The 23,631-nt window shown below is 33.1% G+C and overlaps 1 protein-coding gene across 2 annotated transcripts; it reads left to right on the top strand.

Moving 5' to 3' along the window:
- Positions 1–4,576: 4,576 nt before the first annotated feature.
- dmpd (F-box protein dampened) lies at positions 4,577–22,966 on the top strand. 2 transcript variants are annotated; one of them, XM_088256787.1, is made up of 7 exons: positions 4,577–4,736; positions 5,047–5,374; positions 8,941–9,189; positions 10,924–11,119; positions 14,147–14,417; positions 15,730–16,072; positions 16,944–22,966. In XM_088256787.1, the coding sequence occupies exons 2-7, from the start codon at positions 5,075–5,077 to the stop codon at positions 17,298–17,300; spliced, it is 1,716 nt and encodes a 571-aa protein (XP_088112913.1). In that variant the 5' UTR covers positions 4,577–4,736; positions 5,047–5,074; the 3' UTR covers positions 17,301–22,966. The 2 variants fall into 2 exon arrangements, with proteins under 2 accessions (XP_088112913.1, XP_088112914.1); XM_088256788.1 differs by having other exon boundaries at positions 4,578–4,736; positions 14,162–14,417.
- The last annotated feature ends 665 nt before the right edge of the window (positions 22,967–23,631 follow it).

Here is a 23,631-nt window from a genome sequence, read left to right as displayed (position 1 = left end):
TGCAGTGCCCTATGCACCATTGGGTGCGGATAAGGGTTAGACGTTATCCGCGAAGAGTCTAATTCCATCGAAGCTAAATCTACATGAGCGATTTAAAAAAATCTCATTCTACGATCAATGATGGCAATCAAAAATATTTATAATATCTAAATCACGATATATACCTATTCGTATAGTAGCTGTGTGTACTGGTCGTGGTATTATACGCGAGGCGTACGTCTAATTAATATGTAGGTACCATATTTTAAAAAGGTACGTTTTCAATACTTTATTTCAAATAATGCAGACCTAAGACTACTTATTTCGACTTACTGGAATATTGTTAAATGAACCCTAGATTACTTAGAATTCTTCCAAAGATCATGTGACTATCTTGACATTGATTTATTTGCCTTCCGATGCTACTTACACTAGTGCTAGTGGAGACGCCACTCGGCCATTTTTTCTTACAATATTAATCTTCCCATTTGATAAAATAAAACCAGAAAAAACACAAAACAAATCAATAAAATTAAAGTATGATCAATTGATACAAAAACTTTAATAGTACCTACCACTTAATACTCTCGAGTGATCATTCTTTTACTCGTGTTATGATTTTATAATGTGGCTATTTTTTTTATTTTAATAATATCTTTCAAGTCACTTTACTTCATAATTTTTGTACATATTTGTTTTACAAAAAATTTGAAGCAAGTCACTGTCGATTTTTTTAGTAAGTCGTGTTCATAATTGAACATTTTCATTCACAACATTTTTGGGTCTGTCAAAATCGTTGTTCAAAAATTTGCGTTTCTCCACTTAGCCCTTTCAAAACCTGAGTTTCATTTGAGTTTTATGAGTATATTTATTGATTTTTCTGATTTCCAGAAAAAAGAGATTTTTTCTGGAAATCAGAAAAATCAATAAACATACTCATATTTCCAGAGAAAAGAGAAGAGGTCCATATTACTTTTTCTCTTCTTATAAGAAGAGAAAAAGTAATATGGACCTTTAAAAAAAGGCGGTAATTGAAAAAATGTGGCGATATGCAATGTGGTCAGTATTACGAATACCTAATACTAGAAGCCACTCTATAGGTAACATAATCCAGTAAAAATGTTGCGTTACTTTAATTTTTTTTTAAAGAAGCCAATTAACTACTATTACAATTTTTTTCATTTTTAAACATTGGTGAATTTTGTAGAATGGATTATTTGATAATATGGATTTTTTATGTTATCGATATGTTATTTTGTCGTGAGAGGAGTCTGTGACGCCGAAACTAAAGTGCCTACAATTGCTTACAGTTTTTTTCGTATGCTTCACGCAGTTGTAAGAGTTCTCACGTCTAATTTCAGACGTTCGTGACGTCAATGTCTAGTTTCAGTCAAGAATACAAAATTATGAATGAAATATTTTGGTTTTAAGCCTTCAAATCAAACAAATTAATTACGTCATAAATTACAATACAATTATTACAATACAATGAATACATTTGTTTACAGTGTAATTAACTGACATATCGCTCACTCATTTCAACGATGTCATGTATCAAAAAACTTGATTTTTCAGGAAATCGTTTTTAAAGTTTAAAAATATAATAAAATGTTTTTAATATAAATATCAAGCCACTTATTGAACTTTTTACTGTGCAATAGATCTTTTTAGGTAAATCCTGAATGTTTTTTCTCCATTTGAAAAATATTTAGCATATTTAAAAAAATTTAACAATACCTTTTCTTTAAAATGCAAAAACAACACTTTCTGCCCCGTAGCGGGTAAATATTTAGTTAAAAATATGCCGCTTTTGCTGGGATATAGTACATTTTCTAGGCATTCCGAAAACATGCACAACTCAAAATTTGAGATTTTTTTTTCAATATATTACGTTGTTGAAAGGAGTGAGCGATAAAGTAAACAGTCAAAAAAGTTCTTGCCTAAACCTAAACAATTATTGACTGCTATTTTTCACGGACCAAAGATGCACAGAATAATATCTAGCCGCTGTCAAATATTCGCGATTATTCGACACGTGAGTCGTAGGTATAACCGCAAATCAAATCAAATAACATAAACATCGGGACGTTTGTAAAAGAAAAACAGCTTTTTACTACTGCTGTTAATACTTAATCATAAAATTGATAGCGATATCGACTATCTTATATTCAAATTAATCGATTTACTCTTTTGCCAAACTAACATTCAGGTTCTTTTAATAGCTGACATTTTAAGGTTGCACAATATTTTTGGAAAAATATTTATGTAACACATCGTATAAACAAAAAAATAAAACATTGGTATTTAACTTACATTCATTAAATATTGATAAAACAATACATTATTGGTAAAGAGATTTTTTATGAAATAAATACAAAAGCGTATTAAGTATTAACTTTTTTCCTTTGTTTTTTGTCACATGCTGTGGTCCAGTTAAATGTTTGACCTTGTTATGAAAAGCCAATCAAAAATATATAAAGCATATTCTTACCCTTATTTTCTTCCCTCATTCATTTAAAATCGTGATTTTCTATAGTAAATTAGTCGCTCAGCATCCATATGCAAGAAGCCTAATAAATGAAATCGAATGACAAAAATTAAAAATATGGAGAAATACATAATATTATTTTTGGCATTTTCTCTATGCTTTCATTGTTTATTAAACGTCGGTTTAACGGATGGGTCTTGTTGAATTATTGTTTTCATGTTCATTTACCTTTTTCTACTCCTCACGAAAAATTGAGAATATCAAGTAAACAATCACAGATTGATGACGCGTGACGTAATACGAACAGTTTTTCGTTTACTGAATACTTGTATTAGTTGTTACATTTTTACACACTAAAAATCACTTTTGTAGAACTGTCAACTATTCGTGTATGATGTATGCTGAGATAAATGTTTTTTTGATTTTTTTTAAAGAATTCCATTTTCAAAAATATTTATTTTATGCTCATGTAAAATAAAAACATTTTTTTCCACTGAGCTCCTTCGTCGAATGACGTACATCTTCAGACTGGATTTTTTTTTCTAAATGTATAGTAGTACAAATAAATGCCATTACAAGCAACACTGGTTTGTAGCCATAAACCTTTGAAAAAAAAATACACTATTTTTCAAATTTATTGGCGCGTAGAATTTTTTATCGAGTGCATTTTGTTTAACTGGGAATTTTTCTCTTTTTCCAAACCAATTAATGCGCAGTAAAAATAAAAACGATTATATATTCTTGGTAGCACATAATTTTTTTCTTTCTTTTTTCTTAGAAGATCCAGCTCAAAAAATAATTAAGGCATGCGTAAACTTATCGTCAGACCTTATATCGTTTGTCAAATAAGCAAAGGTTTAAAACCATCCATTTGATACAAAATTTAAAACTTGCGGCTTAGAAAGGACCGTCCATTTTTTGTGTTATGGATAACATTGCAAATCAACCATTTAAATTATTTATTTTATCCAACATATCACAAATAATTTTGTTCAAATATTTTCGAATTTGAATGGCTACACTTTTTTTTTAAATTTAATAGATTTGGGCAACCCTAATCTAGTCATGTGATAAATCGAGCAGAAATGCTGTAAAAATGTTAATTTTTACTTATTTGTTTGACTAGCACTACAAATCGGAAGATTTTATGTCACTAAAATGACGATATTATCTTTAAAAGTAATCATATTTTTTTATTATACATCCACATTTAAATATTTAAGTACCTACCTACGTAACGGATTTTTATTTAAATGTTTTATTTCAGATACGAATGTCGAGATCTAAAAGATGTGTAAATACCAGTAACCCTACTTGGAGATGCTAAGAGTACTCTAAGTATAGATATGTAATAAATAAAGATATGTGCTGATGAAGGATTGCTAGCATTGAACTTTTTAAAAATAAAATTGTTTAAAATTGTTTGAAAATGTTAAGAAAATCTTAAGTTATTATGATTTGTAAAGAATTAATAATACCCAAACAGGTAATACTCATCTTTCTTAATATTTTTGTCAGTAAATTTAATAGAGTCGCAGTAAATTAAACGGGCACTTAAATGGTCAGCGCCTACTTATTATACAGTACACATATAATAATGTCAGTTATCGAATAAAACTACCAGATAGTTTATGTAAAACGGTAGTTATAAAAAAAAACAATATAGTAACTAAAAAATTGTATTATTTACTAATCGTTTATTTTTATTTTTATTGTCTATTCATAATTTTAAATGCAAGAGAAATAATATTTATTGCCAATTACATTTATTTTTCCAATATCTTGTCTTTACCATCCAAGGATACATATATTTTAAAATTTAAAATAATAATGATTTTTAAACGTTTTACCTTTTTGTTCACTGATATTTTCACGAAATGGTATAGGATCATATCACGTCCAAAGAAAACCCTTGGTAAGTTTGGTTTTCAGAAAAAATATTACACTATTTTAAAGCGTAATATAAGAACATAGTCTGTCATCTATCGACATTTGAGTGAAATAAATTGCCCGCCACATTTCTTAGCCAGGTGTCGCCACTGCCTAGGCCTTGTCTATGGAACGCCGACAGAAACTCTGGGGTGAACTTTGGAAGGCCGCCGTTTGGCATATTATACGGGCTATATACCTACGGTCTGCTATATTTCAATTCAATGAGAATTCTTTGTACGCGGGCTGGGAGCTGTATAGCGACTGCATCGACTTTTTAACGAATTTTTCGTCTGTGAATCAGCATATCGACGCAAAAAGGATGTCTACGGATTATTAAGTTAGTGCGATACTGCTAATATACCATTTATTGTACATAATATGCCGTGAAATTGTGATAAAACAGTGTCACTACGGTTGATGCGATTCGAGTAGCGACCATTTTAGATTCGACTCCATCACATCATTAAAAATAATTGTTTTTCTCTCGCTGTAGATTTTTTTTTATTTTTTTATTTTGAAATAAACGTGATCGGGAAAGTACGCCGTAGTTTTGTTCGATGTTCGATTTATTTCGGAAATTATATTTGAAGCTGTTTTTTTGTCGAGAATGATCGCGTTTGACACGGTTTTTTTTCATTGTTTTTCAGATTTTTGAAAATTAATTACGGGGGAAAAATGGTCTCCACGAGGCAGATGAGCATCGTCGGGGGCGGTGGAGGCAGTGCCGATGGAGCGGGACCCAGTAACTCCGAAGCCACAACATCCCGCACCACTCGACACAGTGGCGTGCTGCCTGCCTTGCCTCCTCTGCACTCCCCGCAGCAGCTGCCTTTCAACTGGTCTCTTTACTCCAAGGGAACCTGCGCCCCCAACCAGGCCCCGGTCTTCACTACCGGCCTCCTGGACTTGCACCCGGAGCTCTTGGAGAAGATCTTCAGCTACTTGAAGTTCAAGGCTGTAGCCCATCTGAGATTGGTAAGTCGTTGATTATACGGAAACGTGTATTTATTCATTAATTCTTGAACAGTATACAATAGATTATTGAACTGAAGCAATATATTTCAACTAACCAAAACATACTGAAACGACAGGAAATAAATAATGCTTGTTCAAATTGGACTTAGTGATGATAAAAATATTACAATAATTTCATGTTGACAATTCAATCATAGAATTAGGAAGGTTTAGGAATCGGTAAGGAAGTTGAGGGAGAAAAAAATAGGAAGGAATTTTTTACTGTCCGATAATAATAACTGGGACTATTGGAGATAATCCTTTTACAAATTTAACATGATTATGTTATAAATAAAATAATTTCATGTTGGCAATTCAATGAATTAGGAAGGTTTAGGATCTGTAAGGGAATTCAGAAAAATCAGGATCCAAGCAGAAGGAGATTTTTGCTGTCCGATAATAACTGGGACTGTTGGAGGCAAATATACTGATCTCTAAACAGGGATGAATTTATATTAAAATTAAAATATTTTTTTGCATCCTCGCCCAACTGTGTACAGGGCACTTAGAAATTGTGCATGTTATCTTAATATATTGTAAATTACATCACTGTATCTCAGTGAAAAAAAATTATTGATGTGAATTCTCCATGAGGAATTGAATCCAGGATATAGCATCCAAACATGATAGAATCAGACCATATGGAAACTAATGAAGCTTGAACCCTAGAACTTCACTTTATTGAAGCACCGTGTTTTTTAATATTTTTAAATGTGTTGTACAATCGCCCTCTGTATATCTATCAAGCAAATGTCTGGCCTAATGACAATTCTGCATATCTACAAAAAAATACACACATTCACATTAAGACCTCAACTGTCATTTGTCATTTGCAAACATTACAGTGGAACCACTCATAGCGAGTTTAATTCGTTCCAGCATCTTACTCGTTCAGCGAAACATTTTTTCTTGCCAAGCAAAAGTGACTTAAATGGCCCTCCTGAACATTTAACATTTTGGTAGTTGGTCACTTTCTCCTGTACGACTAGGATAATTTATATTTGAAAAAAAAACATTATTAAAAATGTGAATTTATGACAAATAATTAATCTCTTTTAACTAGAAAACTGTTTTAAGACATTTGTTTTTGCCGACGCTTCAAAATTTGGCAAAAATGTTTCACAGCATTGTCATTGAATAAATTTGTAGCACGAATAGCCACCTCCTTATTAGGGTGATGCTTCTTAATGTACGATGCAACATTTTCCCATGCTTTCAAAGCCCTTCGGTGGTCAGCTCTTGGCTGTACTCTTTGATAAGCTCTTCAATACCTTTGTTATCCACCTCCAGTCTCATGATATTGGCTAATAACACAATCACGTAGACTGTAGACGTCTTAAATTTTTATTTCAAAACAACCAGAATCATTAAAATATGCTTCAAATACCGTATTTTACTGACTATAAGATGGACTTTTTACTTCAAAAAATTCCCTCCAGAATACAGATGCCTCTTATGCTGGAATTTATTATAAAAATGTCCAGTGTTTGATTTAAAATTTCTGACAGACTTAAAAATGGCCATAGATTCGATACCGCGAGAAACCTATATCTTGCAACGTTGTAGTGTTGGATATCGTACCAAAAAAAATTGGTCCATCATACGTGCATTTGTAGTACACAAAAACACTACAATTGTTTAATGTAATGTTTTTTGAGGTGAAAATCCCCCCCACACTCCCGACAAGTTTCATAGACAGTTTGGTTTTATAAGCTAATATTTTTTTGTGTCTCCTTTTGCAATCTAATAAAAGTAGATTTTTTTTTTAATTATTAAAATATGGGAATATTGTTTCTTAGATTTTCAATATTCATAATTTATTGATTTGTAATTATTCTCACTTTGTGAAGAGCTCCTTTTATCCTAAATTAAACCAGTCATTTAAATAAATCCTTTTTTTGTATACCCGCTTTGAATAATTTTCCTAAACAGTTTTTAATTTATTTACTCAGCTCATTAGAAATGCAGGCAATGTAATAAAAGCAAGGTCTAACTACTTTGAATACTCCATTAAAGTGAATATACTTCTTTAGGAATAATACTCGAATTGTTTTGTCAATTGATCTTCGTTGTCATTAATCAGTTTTTTATTAGTATGTTCTTTTCATGTACTTTCATTATCAATCTTTCTTTAATAACAATTTCATCTAATTATATACTAACCAAGACATAATGAATTAACAATATCTTACACAACTGCTGTGTTTTTTACTTATAATTTTAAACACAATTACGATTGATAATAAATTTATTTTACTTTCATAATTATTGTACAACAATATACTTATTGTACTTATCCTTAATTATATATATATTTTTACTTATCTAATGACATACTTAGTATAACATTTTGTTCTGCCTGTTTGTGGAATATCATACAAATATTGAAATCACATGTGTTTGCAATCACTGTATGTTCCACTTAACGAGGCACACTCGACTTGTTAATTTGCGTGATCACCTTTAAATCCTGTCCTTGGCTAATATTATAATACTACAATCACATTAACATACACACACATACACATACTAACTTAACTAAATATTATAGTTTTTTTTTTTTCAAATATACATTTAACTGTTTACATCTCCTATCGCTACAGAAAAAAGATAAAAGATGTATTGTTTTTAATATAAAAAAGTCAAGTCTCATTTACTTTATTAAATAAAAACAACTTTGTTTTTAACCACTTTTTACTAGTACATTTTTTCTCTAACCGGTTTCGACAAGAACCTTGTCATCATCAGGGTTAAAAATGTACATTAACCCTTATATAGTTTAACCATTATAAAGTTTATAAAATGTACCACAAAGTATCTGCGAAAAACATTCAAGATTATCTAATTTATCTCATATTTATATAACACCAGTGTTTTACCCAGCTGCGTCCATGATTTGGATTGTAGTATTTGAGTTTAATATATTTTTTTTATGAATTTGTATTTTTTTCTATAGAATATTCAAGATTCAAGTCAAATATATATTTTTTTAAACTAATCACTAAATAAAACATATTAAAAAGCAAGCTCTAAATACATGCATTGATCAAAAATCTGGTTAATTTGAGAATGTGTCTCATTGATAAGGTGTTCCTGTACCTATTCAAATATACGTAATGCCTATACAAATCTATGTAATACCTAAACAAATCGATGAAATACCTATAAAAATCTATGTTATATTTATACAAATCATTTTGAATAAAAAAAAGTAATTGAAAGAGAAACAGCATTTTTACTATAAACCAAAATATTTCAGTTTTATGCAATTTTTAGGCGTGTGCGGTCCGTTATTAAAAATATGAATCAAGTTATGATCACAACTTGAATTTTTAAACTAACTAACTAACTAACCATCACGCTGCTTCCCGCAGGGGTAGGCAGAGAGAATAGAACGCCACACCATTGTGTGGAAACATTCCTCGCCTCTTCCACGTTCATGCATCTCCTCATAAACACCCGCTGATTGTTTCGACTCCTAACCTGACCGGAGTTTTTTTAAATTTTATACATGTGTTTTCTCTCAGGTTTGCCGTCAGATGAACAACGTGTCCAGCTCCTACCTGAACTCGTCATTCCAACGCCTGTTGGGGCAGATGCTCCACAGGTACCAAGTGATCAAGTCCAAGATGCCCCGGAGGGAGTCGGCGCGGCGCAGCCACCCCCTGGCCTGTGAATCTGACATCATAGAAACTCTGCACATGCGTCTCGCCTTGCTGCAGATGACCTTTGGCAAGCATATCGAGAGGAAATACTGCTGCTTCTTCCCGGGAGAGGTAAACTAAATATATAAGGACAACTCATTGTGTTGATATGTGCATAGGTGTGAACCTTCCGGAAGTACAATAATTGATGTCCAACTTTCTCTGGAAGTGACCTCTTTTTACATGAAAAAAAAAAAAAAAAAATTGTCACGAAATCTTTGTATTATAAAAATAAAAATCATGTAAAACTAAAAGATAAAAGAAAACTCACTCTAGGTTTTATTTTATGACAAAACTACATACAGATACCCACAGATGTCATTGCTATACCATATTTATTGTAACTGCAGACAGTTGGTAGAATTCCATATTGAATTGTTGGGTAATATATCCAAAATTAAATAAAGTTTATTTGGTTGAACTCTACATTCATTTATGTATATGTTAATACGTGACGCGTTTCCTCTTCTTAGGACATTATCAAACACTCATGATTTGATGTGTTTGATAATGTCCTAAGAAGACGAAACGCGTCACGTATTAATATATACGTAAATAAATGTGGAATTCAACCAAATAAACCTTGTTTAATTTTGGATATATTACCCAACAATTGCTATACTAGTTAAATCATACCAACTGACAGACGTACTTCGACGTTCATTAACCTTCTTTGAGGAAAATTCACACCGACGTTCATTTACATCCATACTCCCGGAAAGGTTAACTTCTTATTTATAGTTCTACTCTGCCCGTTCATAGATCTAAGTGTGGAATATGTTTATAAAGATATGCAACATATAAGTGAAGAAATCAGGATATTACTTAGAAATCAGGATTGTTAAGGATATTACTTCTATATGGGAATGGAATGTAGCGGGAACAGTGGGTACTGTTGGTATCTCGGCATTTAAGGTTGCATACCATACTTATGTAAACTGGTGTATGGCATGCTAATGTAATACACCAATATAAATTCATATTGAAAGGAAAATTTGTATTGACCGCCCTACACATACGAACGTACGTGATTCGCGTCGTTTTTCTGCACCATTTCCCTAACCCTGTGCTAAAAATATTTAATGCGAGACAGAGAGAGGGAACACGCTAACGAAAAGGTACATCAGTTCCGTCCTAAAAGCACCTATTATGGCAAAAAAATCTGTTTTCATAATACTGCAGAAAAAAATGATATTTTTTTTCTACAAAATTAACTCAGAAAATAACCCTAAAATAAAAATAGGGTGGTTGAGAAGCATAATATTTTCATAGATATTTATTATACTTCAAAAGTTTTTGCTGTCTCCTGAATTTGTATTTCTTTTTACTATTATTCAGTAGTTTATCATAGTTCGTTATCTTGTTTAGTTCTGTGGTTTGTACCATGATTTCCTTATTAGTTTTTAGGTTATTTTGATTACTACCACCGCATTATTAAAACCTTAATCTTACATGTTTCGTTATTATTTATTACCATTATAACTAATATTCCAGAGATAGTCAAACTTTTTTGTTATTTTTTTTTTTACCAAGTATTCTTCTGTTTTTAGTTCCAAAATATTGTTTATTGGTGTTAACGCACGGATGGGAAAGGTATTTCTACCCGTTCGGTCGATAAGGACGGGAAGGGTATTTTTACCTTCAAAGGCAGAAAAGATGCAATTGTCCGATATTTTTATATGAATGTTATATACCAATCTCTTTGTTAAGGTCTTAACTATGAACATAATTATCAAATCCCGTCGCCAGCAGTCCGCAGATGTAAAAAATACCCATCTAAAATGTGTTAAAATTTTTTGATTTCAGATTCTGGATGAGGTATATAGTATTTTAGAGTACCTGAGGGTGACCACTAAACTAGCCCGTCCGTACAAGGTGACAGATGAACTGTTTGACCTCAGCACGATGGCCATGGAGTATTTCAAGGAGCACATGGAACCAAACTTACCAGAAATTACCTACTTTGGAACCGAGTTCTTTGACATCACAGGCACATTTTCTCGTAAGTATTTATTTTAAATTCCTACTGCTCTGAAATAAGATAATAAGGGGAAGTGATATTTGATATTGACTATTAAACAAATTTCTGAAGGAAAAATAATGTTAATTTGTTTTATATTATATTAATTGATTGATTTTTGTCAACGCATTTGTCAATTACGTCATGCAGTGTGGTCTGTCAGCTTAGAGTTATTGGGTTGATGCAAAAGTTTTGACCGTTTTTTACATATATTTTTTTTTTAAATTTTTTTCTTGTGTATTATTTATTTAATAAATTATATAATTTCCATCAGTTCTTATAACCTTCTTCCATCTTTCTATCAACTTATTAATACCAGTAGTATAAAATTCCGCGGATTTTAATGCGAAAAATGAAGTAAGGGATGTTTTTACCTGCTCTATTGAATAATTTTTTTCATCATTAAAATTTTTTCGCAGTGATCGGAATAAATAAAAATCAGAAAGAACAAGATCTGGAAAATACAGTGGATGCTTGATAACATCCCAATTTAACTCATTTAGCTTGTGTTGGGTCATCATAGTCACATGTGGTCGCGCGTTGTCGTGATGAAACACTGCACCTTTTCTGTTTACCAATTCTGGTCTATCCTTTTGAAGGACCATGTTCAATTTGGATAATTGCTGACAATATCGTTCTGCTGTACTTGTCTTATCGTGTTCCAAGAGTTCAAAATACACAATACCCTTATTATTCCACCAAACACAAAGTATAACTTTTTTTATGGATTTCGGCCTTCCAAGTTGTTAATGGGGCTTGTTCAGGTATAGTCCAATGTCTTTTTCTTGTCACGTTGTTGTACACGACCCATTTCTCATCTCCCGTCACCAAACGATACAAAAAAGGTTCATGTTTTTGTCTCGCACTCAAAGCAACGCGCGTTGAAACACGATCCAATAAATTGGCAGCCGACAATTGATGAGGTATCCAAACGTCGTACCGCGAAACCATTTCCATACGCTTCAAATGTCTTAATGCGATTGTTTGGTTAACTCCCATCATTGACACAATCTCCCTGATGGTTAGACATGGATTGGTGTCAATTATGACTTTTAATTCATCGTCATCAGACTTCAATGGCCGCCCGGTACGTGGTTTATCAATGAGTGAAAAATCTCCAGATCGGAATTTTGCAAACCATCTTCGTACCTGTCGAACTTTGATGACATCTGCTCCATACACTTCACAAATGTTTTTGGTTGCCACACTCGCGGTATTGTCTTTACGGAATTCATAAAGTAAACAATACGTAAATGCACTTTATCGAACGACATTTTGAAAAAATACAAGGGGTTATTACTGTACTCTGGCCAGGCCAAAACTGAATAGAAAGTAGAGGGAAAGCATCCTTTATACAATGGAATCATAAAAAAAGAAGATACTATTCATAATTTATGAAAAAAAAATTTTTTACCTGGGATCATAAAAAACGGTCATTACTTTTGCATCAACCCAATAATTCAATAATCCGCCTCTATAGACGCTTTCATCCACAACTTCGGATGCTACAAAAAGTGCATGGATGTCTGGATCATTCGGTAGACAAAATGTATCGCTTTAGAAGAAACTTATTTCAAGGGAATAAATTTAGAAGTGATTTGTTGTTTTTTATTTTTAACTCAGTCCAGGTATTTATTTAACAGAATATATATTGTAATTTTACTGGATTGGCATATTAATTACAACATCTGTCATTGTCAATAATTCCTAAGATAATTCTGCTTTCTACGCTTAGGAAAACATTGTACATTTATAATTTTATTTACTGAAAAATACTGTTTTTTGTAACCTTTCCAGGAGGACAAAAATTTAAAGTTTGACTTTCTCTGGGAAGTGGGTTATTTTTACATGATTATTTTTTCACAAAATCTAAGTACTATGTAATAAAATAAATACTAAGACTCACCATCTCTAGGTTTTATTTTATGAAAAAATAACATACAAATATCCACATATAATTGCTATACAAGTCATGTCATACCAACTGATGACTGACTTTGAAGTTCATTAACGTCGATACTCCTTTTAGGAAGATTCGCACCGACATTCATTTACTCCCAGAAAGGTTGATATATGTGTTGAAACTGTATAATGAACTTCACTATCTTTATGAATAATTTAGAAGATATATGGTATATCTATACCATTGACAGCAACGCTGCATCTTCTTCTGCTTTTGTAGACCTTGTGGCCTGTTTTTAAGAGGGATAAGCCTCTTGCGATGTCGATTCCCAACTGTCGATTCATCTCTTTGGTGGTCTGCCCGAGAGTCGTCTACCTTGGGGTTACATATATTATTTAAATTCACATACAAAATCCATTTCTAACATATAATTATATCAAATTACGCCTAAAACCTTTATCATAAGTTAATGTAATTATTATTATAATACAATACTTAAACTCAGTCAATTTAAATTCATTTTGTTAGAAAAATTATAAAAAATCATGGTTTTCAACTCCTGCCTTGTTGTGTACATAACATAGAATTTTGTCTAGCCTCACACCAGTCTGATGATGTCGGTTACGACGAAACCTGGTTGCTGGTCAAATAAAATTAATGTGGAAGAAATTACATAGTTGTTATTTTATTCTACCTTGGGGTTGGCCATACAGTGCAAAGTGGGGGAGTCTGGGTGGTTCCAGTCTCCTCACATGCTCATCCAATAGTTTAGAGACTAGAAGGAATGTGTATTTGACTACGCGTTTTTATCGATTGTTGCGCGGTATGATCGAGAATCCTGAAATTATTTGGAACATTGGTCTGTACATTCCCGATAGTTACCTAAGACAGCGTCGACATAGATTGTTTCACATTCCTATACACAGGACCAACCTGCCAGATTTAAATTTATGTTTGTAATGTGTATATTATCTATAAATAAAATAAATTGAAATTGAATGCCATTGTCTCCTGCCTTCCCCACCTAACGACACCTTCGAACTCGCATATTTCCCTTATTCTGACGAAGCAGCGCCGCATGCACTTCAAAAATTGACTCGGTTTAGATGACCTGCTTCCAGCTGGCGATGGCAACAAGTCCTATCTGTGCCTGGACTCCCCGCCGGCGGCGGGGTCCGGGGGTGGCGGCGCGGGGGGCTCGGGTGGCGTGGGCGGCGGCGAGGGGCTGGGGGGGCTCGGGGGGCTCGGAGGGCTGGGGGGGCTCAGCGGGTGCGGCGGCATGCCCGAGGAGGAGCGCCTGCCTCCCTCCCCGCCACCCCCGCAGTCCAACATGGTCCTGCGCAAGCGGATACACAGGATCAAGCAGGGGATGAAAAGGTAATAGTTAATCTTTAGTAATTTAGTCCGCCTCTGCAGTGTAATGGTCAGCACACTCGGCTATTCGGCTATCCAAACTCAAAACACAGTAAGGGACATTTTTTTTGTTTTATTTTTTTTTGCATTTTTGGACTAAGTAGATTCTACTTAGTCCAAAAATGCAAAAAAAACGTACTACAAAAAAATGTCCTTTACTGTGTTTTAAGTTTGGACAGCCGTATTGTTCTGGAGGTCCCGGGTTCGATTCCCAGGGGAGGGTCAAATAAATCTAAGTGATTTTTTCACTCTAATATTTATTCAATATTACCCTGGGCTGGTATCTGAAGCGGAGGACTGATCACCTTTCCTTCATCTGTTAACAATCAAGACAACACTGCATTAACCTTTTTGGGAGTACCAAAATTGATGTCCGACTTTCTCTGAGTGGGTTCTTTTTACATAAATTTTTTTCTTCATCAAATCAATGTATTATGAAGATAGAAATTATGTTAAAATATTTTTAAAAAAATATATATTCGAAATATTTTTCAATCATGACAAAATTATACACAAATATCCACAGATATCATTGCTATACAAGTTACATCATACTAACTGAAAGACGGACTTCAATGTTCATTAACGTCGATACTCCTTTCAGGAAAATTCGCACTGATTTTCATTTACGTCCATACTCCCGGACAGGTTAATATGATGCACCGTTGGGTGCGGATAAGGGTTAGAAAAGAATGAGATAAAATGTTACCAATAGATGGTGTCTAGTATTAACCTTTTAACCGCATTCACTTTGTTCCTGAGAGACCCCCATGCGCGGCAGTATTTCGCCATTTTTTAAATCATTACTTTTATCATGTATTTTTTTAAGAAACGATTTATTTTCCTAAATGAAAACGTTCAATGGGATTCATTGTGCCTTTGTGTCACATTATTATTGAAATATATCGTAATATAAACAAATAAGATCGTAACATAAATAAATCAAAGCACGCGTCGTGTGTCACTCTTACCCACTGGCGAACGTAGCGTCGAGAGTGAGACAGATATAGGGCATGATTATGTCACGGACTAATTACCGACTGCAAAAAAAATCAGGGATCTGTTATTTTATTTATCCTTGTGATGTTACAAATTATTAGTCAGATATTTCAACAGATGTCATAAGGCCAATGATTGACGTATTATTTTATCCTAAGTTCCACACCATGAAAAAATCCCTCCAAGTTGAACTGAGGTTCGAAACTTAGAGAAAAGTAAAACCACATACAGTTATGCGAGCCGCGTGGATCCGGTTAAAGATTTTTTAAAATTGTAGGTACAACAACCAGCTGTCGGCTCTGCGCAGCGACCTGCGCAGCTGCAAGCGCAAGACCGCCTGGCAGCAGAAGCAGATCGCCGAGCAGCAGCGCCAGATGGCGGAGCAGCAGAAGCAGACGCTGGAGTACGCGGCGCGCCTGGACGAGAATGACAAGAAGAACGAGGAGACCTGCCGCAAGTTCCAGACGCTGCTGCAGGAGCTCAACAAGTGCCGCACGGAGCTGCAGTACTGGCGCTCCAAGTCGCCCGCCACAACGCAGCCGCTGTGCGCCGAGTGCGGCCGCCCCACGCCACCCGGCCTCGCGCTGCCCGGCCTGGGACCGCACCTGGCCCTGCACCAGGTAACCGACTAACTATCCGTTATTATAAAAGGCATAATAACACTGGCCAACAATTTACAATTTTTATTTTATGTTGACTAAAGTTTATCTTTTTATTTATGTTTAAATATATATAAATAATAAGATAAAATCCGCCTCCGTAGTGTAATGCTCAGCACGCCCGGCTACCGTACTGGAGGTCCCGGGTTCGATTCCCAGGGGGGGTCAAATATGTATATATATTTATATATAAGTGATTTTTTCACTCTTATATTTATTCAATATTACCTTGGACTGGTACCGGAAGCGGAGGGCTGATCACCTTTCCTTCATGTGTTAACGATCGAGATAACACTGCGTTTAATGATGCAATGCCCTATGCACCATTGGGGTACGGATAAGGGTTTGATGAATGAAAAAAATTATGTAAATACATAATGCTATTGTATTTAATATTTAAAGGTCAATATATTTCCACTGTTACTCCATAATTATCAATACTTTTTTCGAATCCATTAGACCTTAGACTAAAACATGTCTAGATACCAACCACTATTACTGTTTCAACGTATGGGGTCCATACAAACAATAATATGATTTTAACATCAAAACTTGACGTGTTACAAGCTTGTCACCATATAGACTTTGAATAAGAACGATTAACTTAGTCCAAATCAGTCATCAAAATTTCAGTTACAAAATTATTGTTGGCCAGTGTAATAGTGTTATTCTTTGGAATACAGAAAACTTAAATTAATGCATGTATTTTATCCTCAATTTTATTAAATTTTAGCATTTATCTTCTTAGTGTCGCAAAATCGGCAATACATGACTTTTGTATAAGTCGACTATCTGTGTGCAAATTTAACTTAAATTATGTGAATATTTTTAGGAGGAATCTCCAGATGCCGATATTTGGGGTGTCCCCACCGTAGTGGATGGCGCCGGGCCCGCGCAGGCGCCCCCCGCACCTGCCGCGCTCCCGGCCGCGGCCGGCGCGGCTCCGGCCCTCGACATGGCCCCCCTCGAGAGCCCCATGTCCCCCAAGGCCCTGGCTCTGGTAGCCGGCAGCGCCAAGACCCCCGGCTCTCCCAAGGCCCGGCGCCCCACGCAGACCGACAAGCTGGAGAAGGAGAAATCCACCTCCTCGGACGAGGGCCCGTCCAAGAGGGGCCTCGAGGGGGCTTCCTCTCCGCAGGACCATAAAAAGCGACGCCTGCACCGCACGACTAAACCTCGAAAGCCGTGAATCAATCAAATTCTCCCCTGCGATTGAAAAACTACAATTTTCAGGTCGGTTCTGTCGCCGGGGCCTCAGCTGTGTCTCCCCCCTTCCCGGCCGACGCTCGTCGGCAGCCGTCGGGAGATAGTAGTGACCTTATGACTCGGTACACAGATGTAGATTACGACACTTTGAATTCATGCGGAATCCTGCTGCAGTCCGAAAATGGAAAATCAGATTATTCCGCAATTTCTTTTTACAAGTACCAAACAGTGTGTGTGCGAATATAGTTAGACCACGAGCAAAAAATGGTCCCCTAAATTCACACAAAATGATGTGGAATAGGCGCAGTTCTTGATTACCAAAAAAAGCTAAACACAACTTTATACAAAAATTATTTGGTTGTAGGACGTGTTGCCAAACTGTGTTTTTTGGTTTCTTTTTGATGTCGATATATACATTTACTGGTTACAGCACTGTACTTTAGTCTATGTATATGCCTCTTAAGCCCTTTAATATAGTTGATGTCATTAAAAGGAATTTTTCTCACTTGACTGTGAAATATTATATATAGTCTTGAAAACTTTAAATGAGATGTATTCATTACTGGCATATATATCCATTCGAAATCAAAAGCTTAATATTGTAAGAACTTTTTCACTTTGTAAGCCTGAAATGTCTCTAATCGGTGAAGCTATGTCCTTAAAAAAAATAGGGTTTACCTTCTTTTTATTTGTGGTCCAGCTATAGTCACTCTTGCAAATCCATTTAGTCATCTGGCTAACACTGCTCTTAGTATGTATTAAGTTCTCTTTTTATTTCTGCAATAGTATTGCATTTTAAGAATGCCAACAAAAATCAATGCTATGCCCTCTGACATGTTCTTTTATATTTTTCTGCGCTTCCGTAATAATGATTTTAGATGTTTTAATTCAATAATTTAATACGTCGAATACATATCTGTTTGGACGCATTATTTCTTAAATACATTTTTATTTATTGGAAGTAATTCATTTATTCCTAACACGTAATTTACACAAATATCTTAGTGTGTATTTGTTCATATTCCGAAGCAGCATACAAGATTTTAACTACAGAAATACCCCGCTTAGTCTTGCTTTCATTACTGTTGTCTATCAACAGGCAAAAGAGGCTTGAGTAGTGTTTAATATAAAAATAACCCAAGAAGTCACCTTACTATCAATTAAATATACATGCAAAAATGTATTCAAGATAAATAGTATGACCAAGGTATATATGCAACATTTTTTTATCCATATTACAAAAATATATATGTATCAGTTTAGATAAAATAGAATCAATGGAAATATATTTTTGAAATATTAACTGTGAACCAACAACATAAGCGAATGTTCACAGTAGAATTTTCTTCTGCTTGAAGTTATGTTCATATGATTGAAAAGAGATTCTGGTTTTTTTAACAATTACTAATTAACGGACTAGCCGAGGTATATCTGTAAAAAAATTATAGCGTGTTATAAAAATGTGGGTATATCGATGAATTATCATTGGGTGTAAATCTCTTTAAACTATAAATCTCTGTATAAGATTCCATTTCGGATCCAAACAGGGTTGTCATTACTTACTGACCAACGTGTCAATTTTTATTTAATTTAAACTGTCTTAGATCTTCTTATAACTTGAATAAAACTGTTGATAAAATTATATATTATCCGCTAGTAAGTTCTTTCAATTCATTCCGAACATTGAAAAAACATATATGATGCACAAAAAACTTTTACAAAGTTGATCTCATTTTTTGTCTAAATGTTGTACTAATATTATTGAATATAGAATCAGGATTAGATTTTTAAAAATTTAGTTACTGTTTTTAATTATTGTGTTATGGCATCTTACAAACAACAACAAAAAAAATGGAATTTGAAAACGCTTTATTAATTTTTATTCCATGACTAAATGTTAATACATATAGCTTGATCGCTTTCAAAAAGAATGTTGGTCTCATCTAAAAAGAACTTACTTTTAGTTTTATTCATACTATAATTTATAGTTACCTTGATGTTGTAATTTTTTATAGTGGCCAAGTTAATATTTTGCTTTTGTATCAGTTTCGCAAAGTGTTTGCATTATTAGTCATTGGTATAAATGTATTTTGAAGAGATAATTCACGATTAACTATGCTGAGAATTGAAAAGTAATTAAACATCTGAAGATCACATAATAATATAAAAGTTATTTATATTTATCTCTCTTTTTTTGTAATTGAAGACAATATTTTTGAAATATGTTAAATTCGAAATTATATATATTGCAATGTAATTTAGATTATTAAATTTATTTATATATTTACATAGTAGTATGTCAATTGCTTTCATAGTTTTAAACTAAATTATTTTAGTTACTTGCATATTAAGTGTTATTTTTTACATCCGACACCCATACATCTTTAGTTTTTTTTTCTATATAAAATGAATTATAAAGCTATTAGGTACAGAGTAATGCAAAATTATTTTAATTTTATAATAAATATAAAAAATATACACATTTTAAGCTTGGATTTAGCCTATTTCGTATTTCAAGTAAAATTCTACTTTTCGATGCAAAACTACAGTCCAGTTAGTTTAATGTGTATATATTTTTTGCATTGTAATAATAATTCATGTGGTGACAATGTGAAAATGTGTATAAAAATCTCAATGAGCGAGGAGCAAATTTGGTAGGGACGTACGTGAGTGTCTTGTATATACATAATAGGGCCTTATAATATAATTATACCTAAAGTTTGTATTGTATTATATGTCATACAAGTTGAGTGTGGCCATTTCATGACAATAGATTTCACTACATTAGATGTGACAATGCACTGATTATAAATTTTGGAATGTGTTTAAAAAATATCTAACAACGTTTTATGAAGCATTAATATTTATTGGAAAAAAGAGTATTTTTATGGGTAAATTATAATCATATTTAGGCAAAGATATTAAACATTGTGTGGTATGTGCTTTTTTATTTGAATTCTTATTACCGATATTTAATATGGCGATTCCTCGTTATTAGTGGGAATAACGTTAAATATGGTATGGATAAAAATACCATCCATATAAAAACATGAGTTATGTACACAAACTTTCCTTATAACTTTTATTCGATTGCACGGTTATATGATAAAACTATATTAAAATCTCATTTATATTTTTGTTGATAAAGGAATCATATAAAAATCAAGAAAAGTGCATAGAAAGGAAATCAAAAATGCACAAATAAATGGAATTGTACCGTGCATTTTTTTTTACTCACAATCGAACTTTATGAGCTAAATTTTTTTTGTGTCAATTCTCTTTACAAGACATAAAATTCTGATTTTCTTCAGTGTAAAATTCAGTTTCGAAATTGGAATTTTGGCATCAGAGAAACTGAAAAAATTGAGAAAATGATATGAATGTTGATTGAGAAATAAATTACATATAAAAAACGGGAAAATGTAAAAGCGAATTTTTACTGTATATCTTCTTTGAAACTTTATTAGCAGAAGTGTTATAAAGCTGACTACAATGTTTAAGAAATTAAAAACATCCCTAACCAAAAAAAAATCTTACAAGCGATCACATAATGTTCATACTGGAACAGAACCTGAGACAGTAGTGATTGAATACAAAAGTTGTACCGTTTCTGTAAACATTACATTCTCATGTTGGATGCAATTTTTCACATTTATAGATCGGTATGAATACTGCCTAAGAAACATTTCTCTATTAATCCAACGTGTCTACAGTAGTAAAACCGTTGATAATACTTATTAACAATTATCTTGTTTAGAAATCTGTTTTCATTTATCTCTGATGTTACTACGTAATCCTATTATGTCATGTATATATGAATATATGCACATGAATATATTACATTGTTTCAAATAAGTATTTATTTTATAATTTCACAACCGCAGATAACGGGGGACTACCGCACATTATTATGTACCGTCAATAATCTACTTGGATAAAAATAATTTAAGCAAAATATGTGTAGGGTTTATTTATGAAATCTTACGCTGTATATTTTTATAGACCAAAATTGAATTTGTCCACTTGTCAATAGTTGCGAAATAGCACAGTTCAAAATTTTAGCTTTAAACAATCACTCCATGTAAAATAGTTCACGAAATCTTGCTCACAAATATCTTAACAACATACATAATTATTTTTAATTATATATGTATTGTGTATTTGTTTATCTATTATCTAAAATTGGGAATGAGCATATCAGTTACTTTTTGCTCTCCTAATAACATCCACGTCAACCGTGTACAATATTTCCTGCAAAATAAACTATATTAATTTCAACTATATACATATTATGTAAAATAAAAATACTGTATTTTTTTAAATCTCTTTATTACATTATATTATTTATTAATATCTACAAGTGGGTTATCATTTCTAAAACGTGATAAAAAATATTACCGATAAAGAGTTCCAGTAAAACATCATTGAATTTAAACAGTATGGTTTATCCCACACTATCCAAAAGGCAATGGGCAAAATCTGTATGAAGTGGGTTGCTTTTGATTATTTTTCTTATGGCCACCAACCAAACCTCAATCGGAATTTAACTATGCACGCATCCTTCAACTTGGAATATTATTATTATGGCACCTACTTGGTTTACAGTAAAATATGTAAAGAAATATTTGTTTTATTGATGTCCATTGTCAAAATAACACTGGACACTTCGCAATGCAAAGTTTGATTAATGGCTGCTAAGAAAACGTAGCAAAAAATATCAAATGAGGTTTTTGTTTGATTAAATCTGTCCCACTGTCTTATCGATTACTTAAATGTTAATGAGTAACCTTTTTCACAGGTTATCTGGTCCATTTCCAGATTATTTTTATAACAAATTACAACAACAATAATCCTGTTTTAAATTACAATCCCAATAAAGGTATAAATAATTTATACTGAGTAGGACTGAAATTCCTTGTTGAAAGGGAGAAGGCAAGCATCATATTAAACTCCGAAAGAATTGTTAGCTGGAACGATAGATCATTTTCTGGTTAACAACATTCTTTGTATTCATATTAATTAAAAAAGTTATATAGCATCCTCGGCTACAGATATTATGTATATACACTTAGTGGGCTGTTTGTTTCAAATTATGTATGTATTATAATAAATATGTATATGCACCGGTAATTTTGTGACTATGATGTTGTGTTAGCTGCCCCTCAGTATAGTGAAATCCAACCGTAGAGTGCAATATTAAACTGTTTCCCTAAAAGTACAATACATTAGTCGATATTAAGGGTATTGATAGTAACCATTGTAAATATGGATTAGATGTATTTTTGGGATTATTTTCTGCCAATGTGATCACTTGATCCTTATTTTTAAACGACACGATTGTGGAATATGTTAAGTAGCATATTAACTAACAAATTATTATTTAAGATCTGTAAACACTTGCGGTATTCCATCTCTGATAACACTATGTTTTTTATCGCGAGCAATGAAAACGACTGGCGAACTTTATTCAGTCTACCTGGCGCTCGTTACACTTTTTGAATATGCAGTTTTGGTAGATTATTTTACATAAACCAATACTCGATTGTTTGCAGCAGGTCTGTTTATTCCCATATTTTTACTCTGTGTATTATGATAAAATATATTAGTATTTTTATTAGTTAAAACAATAAATGTGTGAAACAAATAAAATATCTTTTATTTATACGTATTGTTGACAAATGTTCCATTTATATTGCACATTGCCAAGTGTTTGCATTTTTATAACTTCTAAAATTATTCAATTAAATTTGAAATATGGTTTCCATTTTTTCTTCTTTCCTGTAAGATTTTTTTAATGATAAATTCTCGGATGAGAATCAAACAGTATCAACTGACTCCAAATTTTGAGCAACTAAGATTTTTATTTTACATTTTTAAATATATCTCTCCATTATGAATAGAAGGTACTACTACCACCATGCCAGTCCCTGTAGGGGTATGTAGAGGGGATGGAATGCCTCACACGTCTGTCCTGACATACACTCCTAGCTTCCTCTAGATCCATACATGCCTTCCGATCACATAGACTTTTGACACCACTAGATTTAAGGTTCCGATTGATTTGGTCGTACTAAGTCTTTCTTGGCCATCCTTGTTCTATTCTCCCATTTAATGCCAAATATACTCTTAGTCATTCTTTCGAAATCTACTCGTAATTACTCCGCATGTCCAAAAAACCTTCCTCAATCTTTTCAATCATACATTACTCAGTCTTACTTTATTTTCTTTTATCTTTTTTTTAATTCAATCATGTATAGATTTTTTTACAAGTGCATCTAAGGCAGTAGTCGGCAAACTTATTAGCCAAATATACT

This window comes from Brachycentrus maculatus, unplaced genomic scaffold (assembly GCF_059751285.1).
Source record: "Brachycentrus maculatus isolate JH-2025_06_01 unplaced genomic scaffold, ASM5975128v1 h1tg000066l, whole genome shotgun sequence".
Lineage (NCBI taxonomy): Eukaryota > Metazoa > Arthropoda > Insecta > Trichoptera > Brachycentridae > Brachycentrus > Brachycentrus maculatus.
Note: the sequence above shows the minus strand (reverse complement) of the source record. Positions and strands in the feature narration are given on the sequence as shown.

Bases quoted from the DNA above. Each gene is read 5' to 3' on its own strand.
- dmpd (XM_088256787.1), top strand. From the start codon at position 5,075: ATGGTCTCCACGAGGCAGATGAGCATCGTCGGGGGCGGTGGAGGCAGT. The intron at 9,190-10,923 runs GTAAACTAAATA...TTTTGATTTCAG, and splicing joins GCTGCTTCTTCCCGGGAGAG to ATTCTGGATGAGGTATATAG. The intron at 14,418-15,729 runs GTAATAGTTAAT...TTAAAATTGTAG, and splicing joins ATCAAGCAGGGGATGAAAAG to GTACAACAACCAGCTGTCGG.